The sequence below is a fragment of the Oculina patagonica genome, chromosome 3 (assembly GCF_052425735.1).
Source record: "Oculina patagonica isolate OP01 chromosome 3, crgOcupat, whole genome shotgun sequence".
NCBI classification, from domain to species: Eukaryota; Metazoa; Cnidaria; class Anthozoa; order Scleractinia; family Oculinidae; genus Oculina; species Oculina patagonica.
In genome coordinates, this window is record NC_135760.1 from 29584422 (window position 1) to 29597934 (window position 13513).

At 37.6% G+C, this 13513-nt stretch overlaps 1 protein-coding gene across 1 annotated transcript; it reads left to right on the forward strand.

The window, feature by feature from the left end:
* Nucleotides 1–1991: 1991 nt before the first annotated feature.
* Nucleotides 1992–12947, forward strand: LOC144647447 (GDP-fucose protein O-fucosyltransferase 4-like). Its single transcript, XM_078507255.1, has 2 exons — nucleotides 1992–2104; nucleotides 9706–12947. Exon 2 carries the CDS (start codon nucleotides 9748–9750, stop codon nucleotides 10984–10986), a length of 1239 nt encoding a protein of 412 aa, XP_078363381.1. The 5' UTR covers nucleotides 1992–2104; nucleotides 9706–9747; the 3' UTR covers nucleotides 10987–12947.
* Nucleotides 12948–13513: the final 566 nt, after the last annotated feature.

Sequence of the window (13513 nt, forward strand, 5' to 3'; positions counted from 1 at the left end):
CTGCGAACAGGCTCCCGAGTGGGGTTTCCTCGAGCAAGGCGAGTGGGGTAACACGAGCGAAGCGAGCGGAAGAGCGAGGCCTGAGGAGGACTAAAACTGCAAGGGACCGCGATAGGCTTTTATAGATTGTGCTAGCATAATTTTTGGCATAATTGGAGCTAAAAAGCATAATTTGTGAAACGAGCACTGCCACGGCATAATTAGCAATTTTTAGCACTTTTTGGAGCATAAATTCATAAAATGTAGTAAATATGGTGTACTTTCTACAGAAATAAATGAAATTTAGGTAGTTTGTTCTTGCAATGCGTGTTTTAGCTATACAATTGTGATAGTTAAGTCGTTGGAGGCATTTTACAAACGGTTTAGAGATGCGAGCAGCTAATTTGGACAGCTGACGGCCGTGATAAACTGCCATAAACACAAATAAATTTACAACAACAGTTTATTTAAAAAATATCATAATTTGGTGTCGTTATTGCGCACCTCTATGTATAGAATCTACGTCATTTTGTGAGCATAATTTCGGAAATCAGAAGCATAATTTGGGAATTCTGGCATAATTTTTGCATAATTTGGCAAAATTTTGAGCACTGCTAGTAGCATAATATGCCACTTTTAGGAGCACAATCTATAAAAGCCTAGACCGCGAACGATAATGCTGCTATTCGTAGGATCTACTGAGAGATCTGATCAGCAGTAAAATGAAATAACAAACAGCTGCAAGCAAGGCTGATCATACTACGTGAAAATAGGCTTTGCGAGACAACACCACGACTGGAACCGATACAGCAGGATTGCAAGGAGGAGCCTGAAGACTTTGTTTGATTCCGCCCATCCGCCCACTTGTAATTAATAAATGTATCTTGTAACAAATCTGTCAGAAAGGTAATTAGACCTGTCAAAAATTATGCATCGGCTCTCATAAAGTTCGCGCGCACTTGGATTTGCCGTTTCTTCAAGAAATTACTGATCTCGCCTCACGGCAAACGAGTGCCAGTGGTTTCCGTATTCAACACGCTGAAAAACAAGAAAGTGTGGTTTTAGCTGCGGAAATTGAAAAGCTGGGATAACGCTTGCGGCGTGGAGAAAATTATTCTGAATTCTCATGCCTTTCTTGTGCTCGACAACTTGTCCGACTTTCTCACTCCTTTGAAATGATTACCGGTCGTTGCAATAAATCTTGAGCCTCTCTATGGGTATTTCCGAAGAAATCGAAGACGCGAAGATCACCGCGGAAAAAACGAAGATCTCAAGATTGAAGCGAAGATCTGAAATTGACCAAAATTCACGTGATCAAATTGAACACTCCGATATAAAATTGTCAAAATTCCTAAACACTACAGAAAATATCTGTAATTTTTAAATGTTGGCATTTGACAACATTCCACGGAAAAACCGAACGAAGATAAAACGAAGATCTGTTTAAAGAAAACGAAGATTTGCAAAAAGTTGCGAAGAAAACGAAGACCGTGGGTACCCATAGAGAGGCTCAATCTTTGGAACAGCCAGAGAATTCTTCTGAGTGTACGACTCTGCCAAGCTACAAAAGAACTTTGGCACTATGATCACCGACTCTTGAAACACCTTCGGCAAAACACCAACAAGAGTGACTCTTGAGCAAAAAAGAGAATGTGACAGGAAAATCTTCTAGGAGATCCCTAAAGTTTGCACAGAAATATTAAAGAACTTTAGAAAGCCATGATGACAACGTGAACGAAAACATCACCAAACAAAAATAAAGGTTTAATGAGCAGAATAAAAGCCCTGCACGTGCGTTTTATATCCTGGTACATTTCTTGGCCGTATTTGATGATAAACGCTTTCTGACATATTTAGCTCCAGCTTGTTCCTAAACCAAATAGATACACTGAATACATTTGGATAATAGCGAGATTCTCCAGTAAAATTTGCGCACGTCGACCACAGACTGACAGGTAATCGACCATTGAAAACAAAGAAACCGACTACTTGATTCGATAAGTTTTATTGGTCGCGATAGTCACGTGTCAACTTTGACACACAACTGCTGCATGCCGAAGGCTAGGTCGGTACGTCTTGTGTTTTCTTCGATCAAGCATGGATAACTCTACAATATTGCCCTGAGGTGAGTGCTATTGTTTTTTTAAAGAGGATCCTCGATAGCTCATGTTGTCTACAGCTTTGTTTCATGTTCTGTAATTACTTCTTGCACCTTTTGTTCAGTTCATTACCTGCCTCTGTGAGCGTGTGTTGTTCTCTGCCGGCGGTCACGACATTGTGCCGGGAGATGTCGTCCAGTTTCATCGAAAATATATAATCTTAGATCGACAAAACATAAATCTAAGCAGTCTTTGAAGCAATTGTTTTCTTTCCCTTCCGACCAAGCTGGAATTGCACGCGTTCCCCGTTCAGGAATGAAAGATTACGAAAGATACGATGTAAACGGCGCGCATACAAAACTGAAGACATAAGCTTATCTTCGTTGCCATATAAAATAAGCTAAAATAGAATAAATGATTTCTATGGATATTTGACGTAGAGCAATGATTCCGTTATAATTCCGGGAATAAAGGCATTATTTTTTTTGAAATAAAAGGATCAATTTCATCAATTTCAGAAAGAATATGCAAATTTTGGGTAATGCAACTAATCTCTCAGCTCGAATAGAAAATCAATATGAAAAGTATCTGAATTCTTCCTTGTTCGTGACTGGAATGTAGTTTCAAAATATTAAATAAAAATAACAGGTAACCATGCATACCCAGGAAAGATATGGGAGCACCTTAAAAATCACACGTGGAAATACCAGATGTGCGTTTTGCAACCATTGTTTATTCATGAGAGCAGAACACCGATCATCACAAAGGGCAACTTTAAACATTGTTGAGTAGATATGTTCCAGGCACGCATGTTTCTGTGGTCACTATAATATCTTCACAAAATTATTGTGAGTAAGACTTAGGCGGAATTCACAAAAAAGCCACTTTAAAAACCTTTTAAGAACAGATCTGTTGTGGCTATCTGTTGTGCAAAAAGCCCCACTTGACATTTCACGAATATATTTTAGTGGATTTCGGTCAATTCGATACAAAGTTGTTTCAAAACAAGTCATTTCAATACAAGTCAAAGTTGATTCGATACACATGTGAAGTCATTTGATACAAGCTCAAGTTACTTGAAGTCGTTTCAAAACAGAATACTATAATTTATTTTATAGACGTGAATGTTTTACCAGAAAGTAGACCACTGATAAAATTCATATGGAGTTACATCCAGGGCCGTAGTGGTGTATTTTCGATATCATTGTATGACTGAGAGGCTGCCGAACTTTGCCAATCGCCAGTTGAGGGATGGTGTGTGGTAGAAAACTAAATGTCTTAAAGCCAGCTGAAAATCGTTCACTGAGGAGCAGCAAAAAACAAACATGAAGAAGGAAACTTTACACAACTCAAAACAATTCAAGGAGTTTCTTGCAAAGTAGACCAAAGAAAAGATATTTAAGAAATTCCAGCAGCGGAAGTGCAAGAGTTTACATTTAAAGGTTTGAGCTTTGGACACTTCTGTAGTTTTTGTTTACACCAGTATAATAAAAAGAGCACCACATGTTGGCTCAAAGAATGATATGAATTTTATGTTCTTCTGGAATACCCTGGCAATATCCTCTCTATATATACATGACCAAACAAACCTTCGAAGACATAAAACATAAACCAAACCCATACCTCCAGGTGAATCAAACATATGTACCTAAACCTCCTCTACAATGAGAACACGCAAACGAGACCAAGTTTTGGTTAAGTTTATTTATCGGGAATAGAGATTTATATGAATACATTTGAGACTTGTTCTAAAACTCCACTGCATGCTATGCCAACAATCAAGAAGCACAAATACTATCAAACAATATCGTGTAAGTCGGTAAACTCAAGTGGCTTCTGCGAATTTTAGCTAATTTGTTGAATAGAAATCAACAAATAACCAAGCATATCAAAGAAGAATACTAAAACACTGTATACTGATTTTTTTCTTGAGTTTACTTCTGTATTGAAATGACTTCAGTTTGTGTGGAATCAACTTTACATGTGTATTGAATCCACTTTGACTTGTATTGAAACAACTTGAATCGAAACGACTTTGTATCAAAACAACCATAAACCATTTTAGTGGTTATCACAGGGTTTACTCTAAAGCATGGCTTTGTGGGAATTCAGCAATTTGAGGAAAAAAAGCCACATAAAATTTATGTTGGCACATCAAATGAGGCACAAAATTGTGCTTCAACGATTTGTAGCAAAGACAAAACAAAACTGCCAATTTTTCAAGTAATACATCATGTAAGTGACAGTAAATATATCCATTTAAACACCAGGTGTCAAAAGTTCTCTTACTTCCAGTACTGTGCTGAAAACTAGGGAGAACATTGCTGTACAAACAACACAGGCCCATAACCAGGATTTTGCATGGGGGGTGCGCATGAACGCCTTTGGTGCAAAATCTCAAGCGCTGCAGGCGCAAGACCTTAGGGGGGTCTGGGGGTATCCTCCCCCAAGAAATTTTGAAAAAAAAGGTTATCTGAGACAGCATTTCGTGCCTTTTGACGACCGTTTATTGGAATGCAAGGCAAGTAAAAGTGAAGGTAGCAATGACAATAGTTTCGAACGAGACAAGTTTGATTTACCTTACTAGTTTTTACAGATGTTACATTTTGTATGTTTTAGTATACATTTACACCTAGATTGAAAGAAAGTCTTAAAAACAATGTCTTAACAAAATTTATTTAAGCTTACTTCCGATGTTTTCATAATTTGAATCTGGGATTTGCTGAGAAGCATCTTTAGACGCCAGAAGTTCTTCGCTCACGGTGAAATCACTTTGTTCCATGCGTGGCATTTTACAGACAAAATTACCCAAAATAATTTATACCACACAAATCTACAAATTGTAGCCTTCAATCTAAAGAACCATATTGAATGTAAATAGTTGAAGTACAGAAATTTACCCTTTATTTATTTATTTTGATAATTTTTTCACAATGAGCGGATTTCCAAGGCTTGAGGGGGGTGTGGATGAACCCATTGCACCCCCTCCCTACGGGCGTGCAACACGATTTTGACATTCAAGGTGTTGTCAATCAATGTGCTTTATAGCACAACTAAAGTAAAGCGCGCGTTCTGATTGGTTAATTTAGCGTCTACTATTTGCCCATGGGTGCACGCTGACGTATGCCTTCAACCTGAGCGCGCGCACTGATCTGATGCGACATGGCACAAGAAATTGCCACTACTTCACGAGTTTTTACTTGTTTTCTCGATTTTCCTGTAAAATTTGAAAAGCTAAACATAAGAAAACCATTTCTCCACAATGCTGAAAGACTTTGAGGTATAATGCAAGTTTGAAATAATTCAAAACTTGGTTTTGTTTGTATTTTTCTTTTAGGATTTCGTCAGCGTTTACGCGAGCACTACACGCAATTGTTCAAATAAGCGCGCGCACTTTACCTCAAAGAAACTTTAATAAATCGCCTAAAAGTTGTGCTATAAAACAAATGGTAAACGTCACAGCGTGCACTATTGAGTTACAGATACACTTGGGAGGTTTGCTAAGCACTCAAGAAGCTAGAGTCGCCCTCGGCTATCGCCTCGGGCGACTCTTACGCATCTTTCGTGCTTAGCAACCTCCCGCGTGCATCTGTAACTCAATAGTGCACGCTGTGACGTTTACCATTTGTTAATTTGATGATGTGTTTTCCCAGAAGTATGCATGATTTTTTCATCTGAGCCATTCGCAGTAAAAGATGCTAGTTATGGTTTCAGTGGTCTAGTTTAGCATTTTTTTATAATAAAAATGGACTATTATTTTTAAGATTCCTGCAACACAAATATAAATTTTGGTTATTCAAAATCTGATAAAATCCGTGACATAGTCCCTTTAAGATAGCTCAGGAAAATTTTGTAATACAGTGTACAATGTGCAACAAGAAATCTCTGTAGTTCTACATGATATTTGCACTGGAAAGTGAAAGAAGATAAAAGGGTTAATCAGCTTCCTCCCTCAAGCACTGGTCATGCTGGAAAATATTGTTGACACCACACTAATGATTATGAAATCAAAAATTGTATGAACACTCTATTTATCCTGACTGTTTTTACAGTAGTTGCTATGAACTTGAGCATTGAGCTACACATGTATGTACAGAGAATTATACAAGTCTAACTGTGGATTCCCTTTGTCTATCCCCTTTAATATGGACACTAAAGGGCACCTACATGTATATGTTGTGCTGCCATCATAGAATGTGTCATTACCTGTTGTTTTAGTGCCAACATCAAGGCAGCTCCCTTCCCTTATCATTTTGTTCTTTGACTCTAGAGTAGCCAGTTTCCTCCTTTTTCTCCCCTTTGTTATCACACTGCTATCCACTTTGGCATTGTTTTTCTTTCTGGTGTAGTATGACAATATTCCCCATTGACAGCAATAGATAGGCATTGGTCTTCTTATAAACACAGACTGTCTCCTGTGTCCTCCTGTCTACCTGGAGTTACTGGGTCTCTAAAGCTAGCTCCTTAATATTTGTTGATCAAAGATATTTTGATCTTTTATTTCTCACCTGATCTGTTAGTTCAAACCCTGTTGATGTTTAAGCACTTTTGTTGCAAATACATTCTGAAATTTTAACTTTGCAGCCATTAATGGCATGCAGCCAAGAGTTACTGGTATTGTTTGCTCTGAGTCAGTCCACTAATCTTACTGCTTTCCCTTTTGCTGTTCTTTTCTCATCAAATCTGTGCTTGCTGCTGGCATGGGTGATCAGTAGAAGCAGCATCAAAACTTGAGAATGCCAGGTTGGGATCTATAGCATCTGCAGTAGGATTTTTGAAAATCGGAATCGCCAGTGAAGGCAAATTTGAGAATAATGGAACACCTTTCAAGAGGAAAAGAGTTAGCATCATAAAATCCAGCCATCACAGTATTGAAGAATGCAGTAGTAGCCAAGCACTGGATCAGATGCACTGGATTAGATGTAGCTTCCTTTGTTCTACTTCTAGCAGTATTTCAAACTTCACTTTTATTTAAAAGGCGATATTCCTGTGCTCATATTGCTTACATATAAATGTGTAAAGCAATACAGTCAGTAACAAAATCTATACATGAAAAGAACAAGGTTTAAAAACTATCTACAATTCAAAAATATGCACAATATTTACAAAAACAATGATAAGCTGTCCACAAAATGTTTAAGGCCCCTTTTGAAGCTTTCGGTGGAGTTTGACTTGCACAAGGTACAATACAAATCATAGGGAGTTACATGTTTCAACCCTTATGGGTTTCTGCTGATATATTTTGAGACTACCAAAAGTAAAGAGTTTTGCAGACCCCACAAATAGGATGTGTTTAAAACACGAAATGGCGAAATGATATCAAAGATAAGAGCCAAAATAACTTAAATGATATTACCGTTCCACTGAAATCCGCATCTGTTGCACGATTTATTCTGAGCACAATGTAAGGACAAGTAAATAAATCCCGACATTAATAATCAGGGGTATGCATATAAGTAGTACTTTTCAAGAAGTAAGAATAATTTGCAGTTCTAAAGTGAGACAAGCAAAGTCGCTGTTTATATGCGAACAAAAATGAGTTAAAAAAAACAGTGATAAATTTCACTGAAGCACGTGAGGCGGTGACATGTGAACGCCGCTGTCTCGCCTTTTCGACATCTTCATTTCATGGTTGTAAAACAGAAAACGAAGTTATAACTTCTATGTTAACGGATAAGGACATGGAAATTCCAATTCGAAAAAAGGATTTAGTTCACATAATAAATGTAAAAGGAAGAACTGTTCAGGCGAAACTTCCTGTCATCCCGCCATTTTGATAAAAAATATCCTAGGCAAACAGCAACTCAATAACAGGGAGAGAATGGAGTTATAAGGTCCGTGATGGAAAATTTGTGATTGGAACGATTAAATTGCTTTGGTTGTAGTTCGTTCCAGTATTAAAAACATTAAAATTTGTGAGTATTACTTAATCGAACTTAGGGCTTGTTTACAAGCAGTTAGAAGATAGCCCGGGTTTACAAGAATTTGCAGGTAGGGTAACCCTACTACCCGGGTCAACTTACACCGGTTACGCTTCAGTTAACCTTGTAAATATAGCATATAACGGGTAATAATCTTAGTGCCAAAACCGATTTTCGTTTTAGTTGAAACGCAGTTTATCAGTTTGACAGTAAAATCATATTTCCATTTCCAAGCTCATTAATGTCCCAAGCACAATTTTTTTATAGTTGGAACGCGTTTGAAGCAGAAACTATAAATACTTATATTATGGAATGACCTCACATATGCAACGCCAAACATTTTACCACAAACTTTGTCATAAGAAGTTGTTATTCGAAAATAATTCCGTTCCAGTGCAAAAATACGACAAATAATATTGTGAATGAACATGATGTTTCTTGGTCACAATTCGCTGTTTTTGTCGGTATTTTTAAACATATTTAGCTTCTTGGAGCCAAAATAAAGTTGTCCCGGGTAGGCGAGTTATCCCTAGCAGAGCCCTAGTGCTAGGGTAACCCTAGCTGCCTTGTAAACACGTCGATGAAAAAAAGAAGAAATGTGGGAGCGCTAGGGTAACCCTCCTGCTAGGGTAACCCTAGCACTAGGGTTACGCTACCTGCTTGTAAACAGGCCCTGAAGCTTATGTTTACCCCTTATGATTTATTATTACAGTGTGAACCGAATAAATCAGATGCAGATTTCAATGGAGCGGTAATATTATTTAACTTAATTTGGCTCTTATTTTTAATATCATTTCGCCATTTCGTCATAATTTTCGCTATTTCAACATTTCGCCATTACGTGTTTTAAACACGCCCCCACAAATTCTCTTTGACAGTGTCTTGGCAATTTTGGTGATCTGCATAAGTTTTGTGTGGGCTTAAAGTAGTGGTCACATTTGAAAATGTCACATGTTGACAGATTCTAGAAACAATTTACATGTGCAATCGGGGCCTTAGTTTGTGTTTCTAGTGATAATTTATTTTTCCAGATGGAAATTGGTATTTGTTTATTACAGTCTTTATTCTATACTTGTAAAAAATAATAAATTCTGGGTTATTCACAATGAGAACAAAATGTGCTGCAAACACAGCAGCACTGATGCCACAACCTACATAATTTTTGCATTTTGGATTTTCATGCACATTGCTCCACCTCGATCTGTTGAGACTGTCACAACAACAGCAGCATAAGATTTGCATTGTTTCTGCACCCTCCGGTCTAGAGGATAGTCAGCTCAAGCTCTTAAGCAGTCCTTTTGTAGTTGCCAGGCTGGCAACTAACATAAATTTCAGTTCCGAAATTCTAGCTGTTTCCTGGCAACTAAAATGTTCTTGACTTGGAAAAGGTTGATGCTATAAATGTTTATTTTTTAGGATCAAGTATCATTGATATTTTCGCATCATAGAGAGTTTTAATTTTTAACAAATTTATTTTTTATCAATCACTGGCAAACTTCTATTTTAAGTGTGCTCTGATAAACAAATTTACATTTATTTGATATAGCATTCTACATACACGTACAAAATGGAAAAAAAATCATTTATGGTCGTGATTGGGTGTCACCTTTACATGCAATTCCTAATTTGCCTACCTTATGATCCTCATCCATCTTGCTCACCATTATCCTGGCACATGACTTATATAAACATATTATTTTAAACAGGTGCGTAACAAGGCATTGGGATACAGTAAACCCATTACAAAAATGGCAAGAAAGGAATTTGTTTTAAAGTTTCTGTTTCTACCTTGCATTGTACTCTTGACAGTGCTATTATGGCAGCTTCAGGTAGACCACTTTTCAGAAGAACATGCCTCAATTAAGAAACCTTCCATCAGAAATGCACATCAACAAACAATGGAAATGCCAGGTACATTAACAAATGATGGCAATGTCAGCCATGTCAACAGATCAGAAAACAGCGCAAACAATGGAAATGGCGGCAATTTCAACAGATCAGAGAGCAGCACAAAGACTTGGCTTGTGGTTTACTGGTCAACGTTTTTTGGAAGAAGGCTTAATCTACATGAAAAGTGGACAAAAGGTGAATGCCCAGTACCATGTGAGCTAACAAGTGATATATCCCGAGCAAAAGAGGCAGATGGCTTTGTTGTCCATGCTAGAGATCCAAGGCCGTATCCTCCCATAGAATCTAAGCCATGGATTCTGCAAATACGAGAAAATCCAATTTATACACCAATATTAAAGGATGCTGCATTCATGTCCAAATTCAACTTGCTGAAAAGTTATCGCTTGGATTCAGACTTCCCTGATCCTTCAGTTTTGCTGCCTAATTTAACACCACCAGTTCCTTTTAAGAACAAAACTGGGCTCATCATGGCAGCACTGTCAAATTGTGAGCAGGTGCGGACAGAATACATGAGGCAGTTGATGAAATTTGTACAGGTCGATTCTTATGGAGCCTGTCTTAGGAACAAACAAGGTCTGGTTGGTAGGTATGGTAAAGATAAAGGCAAAGATTTTAGGGACCTCAAATCCATTCTGGCCAGACAATACAAGTTCACCTTGGTGTTTTTTAACCAAGACTGTGATTATTTTGTTGATGCTCAACTACACCATGCATGGGAAGCTGGCTCAGTTCCCGTAGTGATGGCTACAGACAAGCTTGATGAGTTTCTGCCTGGTCCATATCTTAATCACTCAGTCATCAAAGTACGTGACTTTAAAACACCACAACTTCTCGCTGATTACCTTAAATATCTCAGTAACAATGAGACTGAGTATAATAAATATCTAGAATGGAAGTGGAAAGGATATGGAGATATTACTGGAACTGCTATTGGAGATTACTGGATGCCAAAGTACCAAATGTATTGCCAAGTCTGTGTGGCACTTTCAGAAGGGCGAGAACACAAGGAAGGTCTTAAACCAATACCATGCAATCCAAGGCGTTTTGAAGACTGGGATATAACAAAAGGAGCCTAGCTTATCATTTTTTCTTGTAATTAGCAAATATTAGGGAAGTAACTAGTGCAGCAACACGGTGGCACAGGTTGGTTTGGGGTGAAAATGAGCATAATTATGTGCTATGTGAAATAAAGGTAATGGGGGCTATTTCTGAGCTTGTTTTGTGCAAAAGTCACTGCACCTTTCAGTGACATGCAAACTCTGCTCAAGTCAATGGTTACCTTTTCCACTGCTGTCAATCATCAAAGCAGACTTTTCTGGAAACAGAAGTTCACTTCAACCAGCTCAATAGGTCACATTCATCCGTTGTGATTGGTAGATTTTGATCCATTTTGTTTGTAACTGTTTGCAAGGGTTGTTGGCTGTTGCCATGATTATGATTGATAGCAGCAAAAAATGCAGTCGTTTGTTGGGTTATGAACATCAGTGTTTGCATGTTATTGAAAGGCACAGTGACATGTTCATTTGTGAAAGGATGAATCTGTGTTGTAAATGTGCAAGTAATCAGTGTTCAAAATGGGATCACAATGTCCCCATCCCCCTTCTACCAACGGTGCTACCCTCTATGACAGCATTATTGTGAGGTAAGTGAAAGAATGTTTCTTTACCTCATGGGTGCTCCAGCATTGAAAGTGACTGGATCATATCATTCAGGGGAGTACAGATGGCTCAGTAGTAAAAGGGGTTTCCTTCCAGCATTGTGGCCTGGTTGGATTCTTGGACCTGGGGTCAGTTTGTTGCTGGTTCTTGTCCTTGTGCCTTTTGTTTTTCTTGGGTCTCTCTGGTTTCCCTCCTCCACAAAGAGCAACACTTCCACTTCCAGTTTGATCTAGAACAGTTGATGAATAGCCACTCCATGCATGTGCTATTCCCATTTGAGATATGCCCTACATTTAGGCTCAGTCATACTGTAGTAGCTGTATTCAGCTTTTCACATTTTTTTGTAAATCACCTAGCTCAGTGTGAGTCTCCCCATAGCTCAGTGTTTAGAGTATCCAAACAGTGTGCAGGTCATGGCTTTCAACTCCCATCGGGGACTCAGAATTTTTTTCTGCCCTTCACAGGTGACAAACTGAGTACAGTTACATACAATTTGAGTAGCATAAAGCAACTCAGTTTTTTGTCCTAGAAAATAACTTCAATCTTGTGGAAGTTATTAAATAAGGTTTCCAGTAAGTAGTACAGTAACCAGGAAATCAAGAGCTTTTGTTTCATATTGTTTAAACATTTCTTTTTGTAATTTTACAGTTCAAATAAACTTTTGTTGTTGTTGTTGTTGTTGTTGTTTGTTGTTGTTGTTGTTGTCATATACTTTCACCCATGCTTTTATAATCCCGGTATCCCTACACCTTTTTGTAGTATTTACCAGGTAGCAGTGTCTGTTGTCCCAAACAAAGTTAATCGTAATTTGACAATGTACTGTCCCATTTGAGAAATAATTGGGCTTTTCAAAAAATCCTCTAAAAAATGCCAAAAAAAATCATCCCCATGTAGAGTTCAATTTGGCAGTGCTTGGAATTTTTTTATTCAATATTTCACAAATTGAAAAGGATATAATCATATGTGGTTTTCAAGGAAGGACATTGTACATGTAATTTTAACTTGAATGGAGTTTTATACTAGCCATTTTTAAATAGTTTAAATAATGTAAGCTTAGTTTTTTAATATCTTTGTTCTGTTTTTATTTGTAAAAGTATTTATGTGATGAAATCTATTTATTGTTAATAATATTAAAACTTACTGTAGTGTAATTCAACCCTTTAAGCTTCACAGTTGATCTTTATTTCTTCACACAATGAAACCAGTGTGTAACTAGTAATGAGAATCTAGAAAACTATCACAGAAGTTGTCTTAGTATCTTAACAGATTCTCCCATGTATTTCTCTGAGTAACGTACTTCAAACAGCAAGGCGATATGTTATGTTGACACTGAGGTTTAAAGGCTTTACCATGTTAATAAAAAAAGTTGCTAAATGATAGTGCTGAATTGTACAGTTTATTAATTTGACGAATTTCCAAAGAGAATAACTGTTAAATCTCTTTAATTTCGGACACAAAAAGAACAGAACATCATGACTATGTACGTATTTATATAACTAGTTGTAGGTATTATGGAGCAAGAGGTTATATGAACTCTGGTTTCTATGAGACCAAGTGGCTGCGTTAAAATGCGGTTGCAGATGACGTAATTGAACTCAAGGGCTGCATTTTGGTTTGCTTTTTCATCCCGCCCTTGAATGCATTGACATCAATCATTTTCATTTCTCGATCTTTACCTCTCCATAGTCCATTTTGCAGATACAGTCGCCATGTTGATTATTCCCCCAGGGCATCCTATAATATTTAATAGAGTGTTTATGATGGTAATTACAGAATTATCACAATAAAAGAATAAATCATATCAATGAGCATTATAGGATGCCCTGGGGGCAAAATCAATATGGCTGCCGTATCTGCGAAATGGACTATATCCGACGACAGGATATCCACGAACATTCACCCGTTACCCTCGCCTACCTCGATTCCGATCCACCCATTCTCTTCA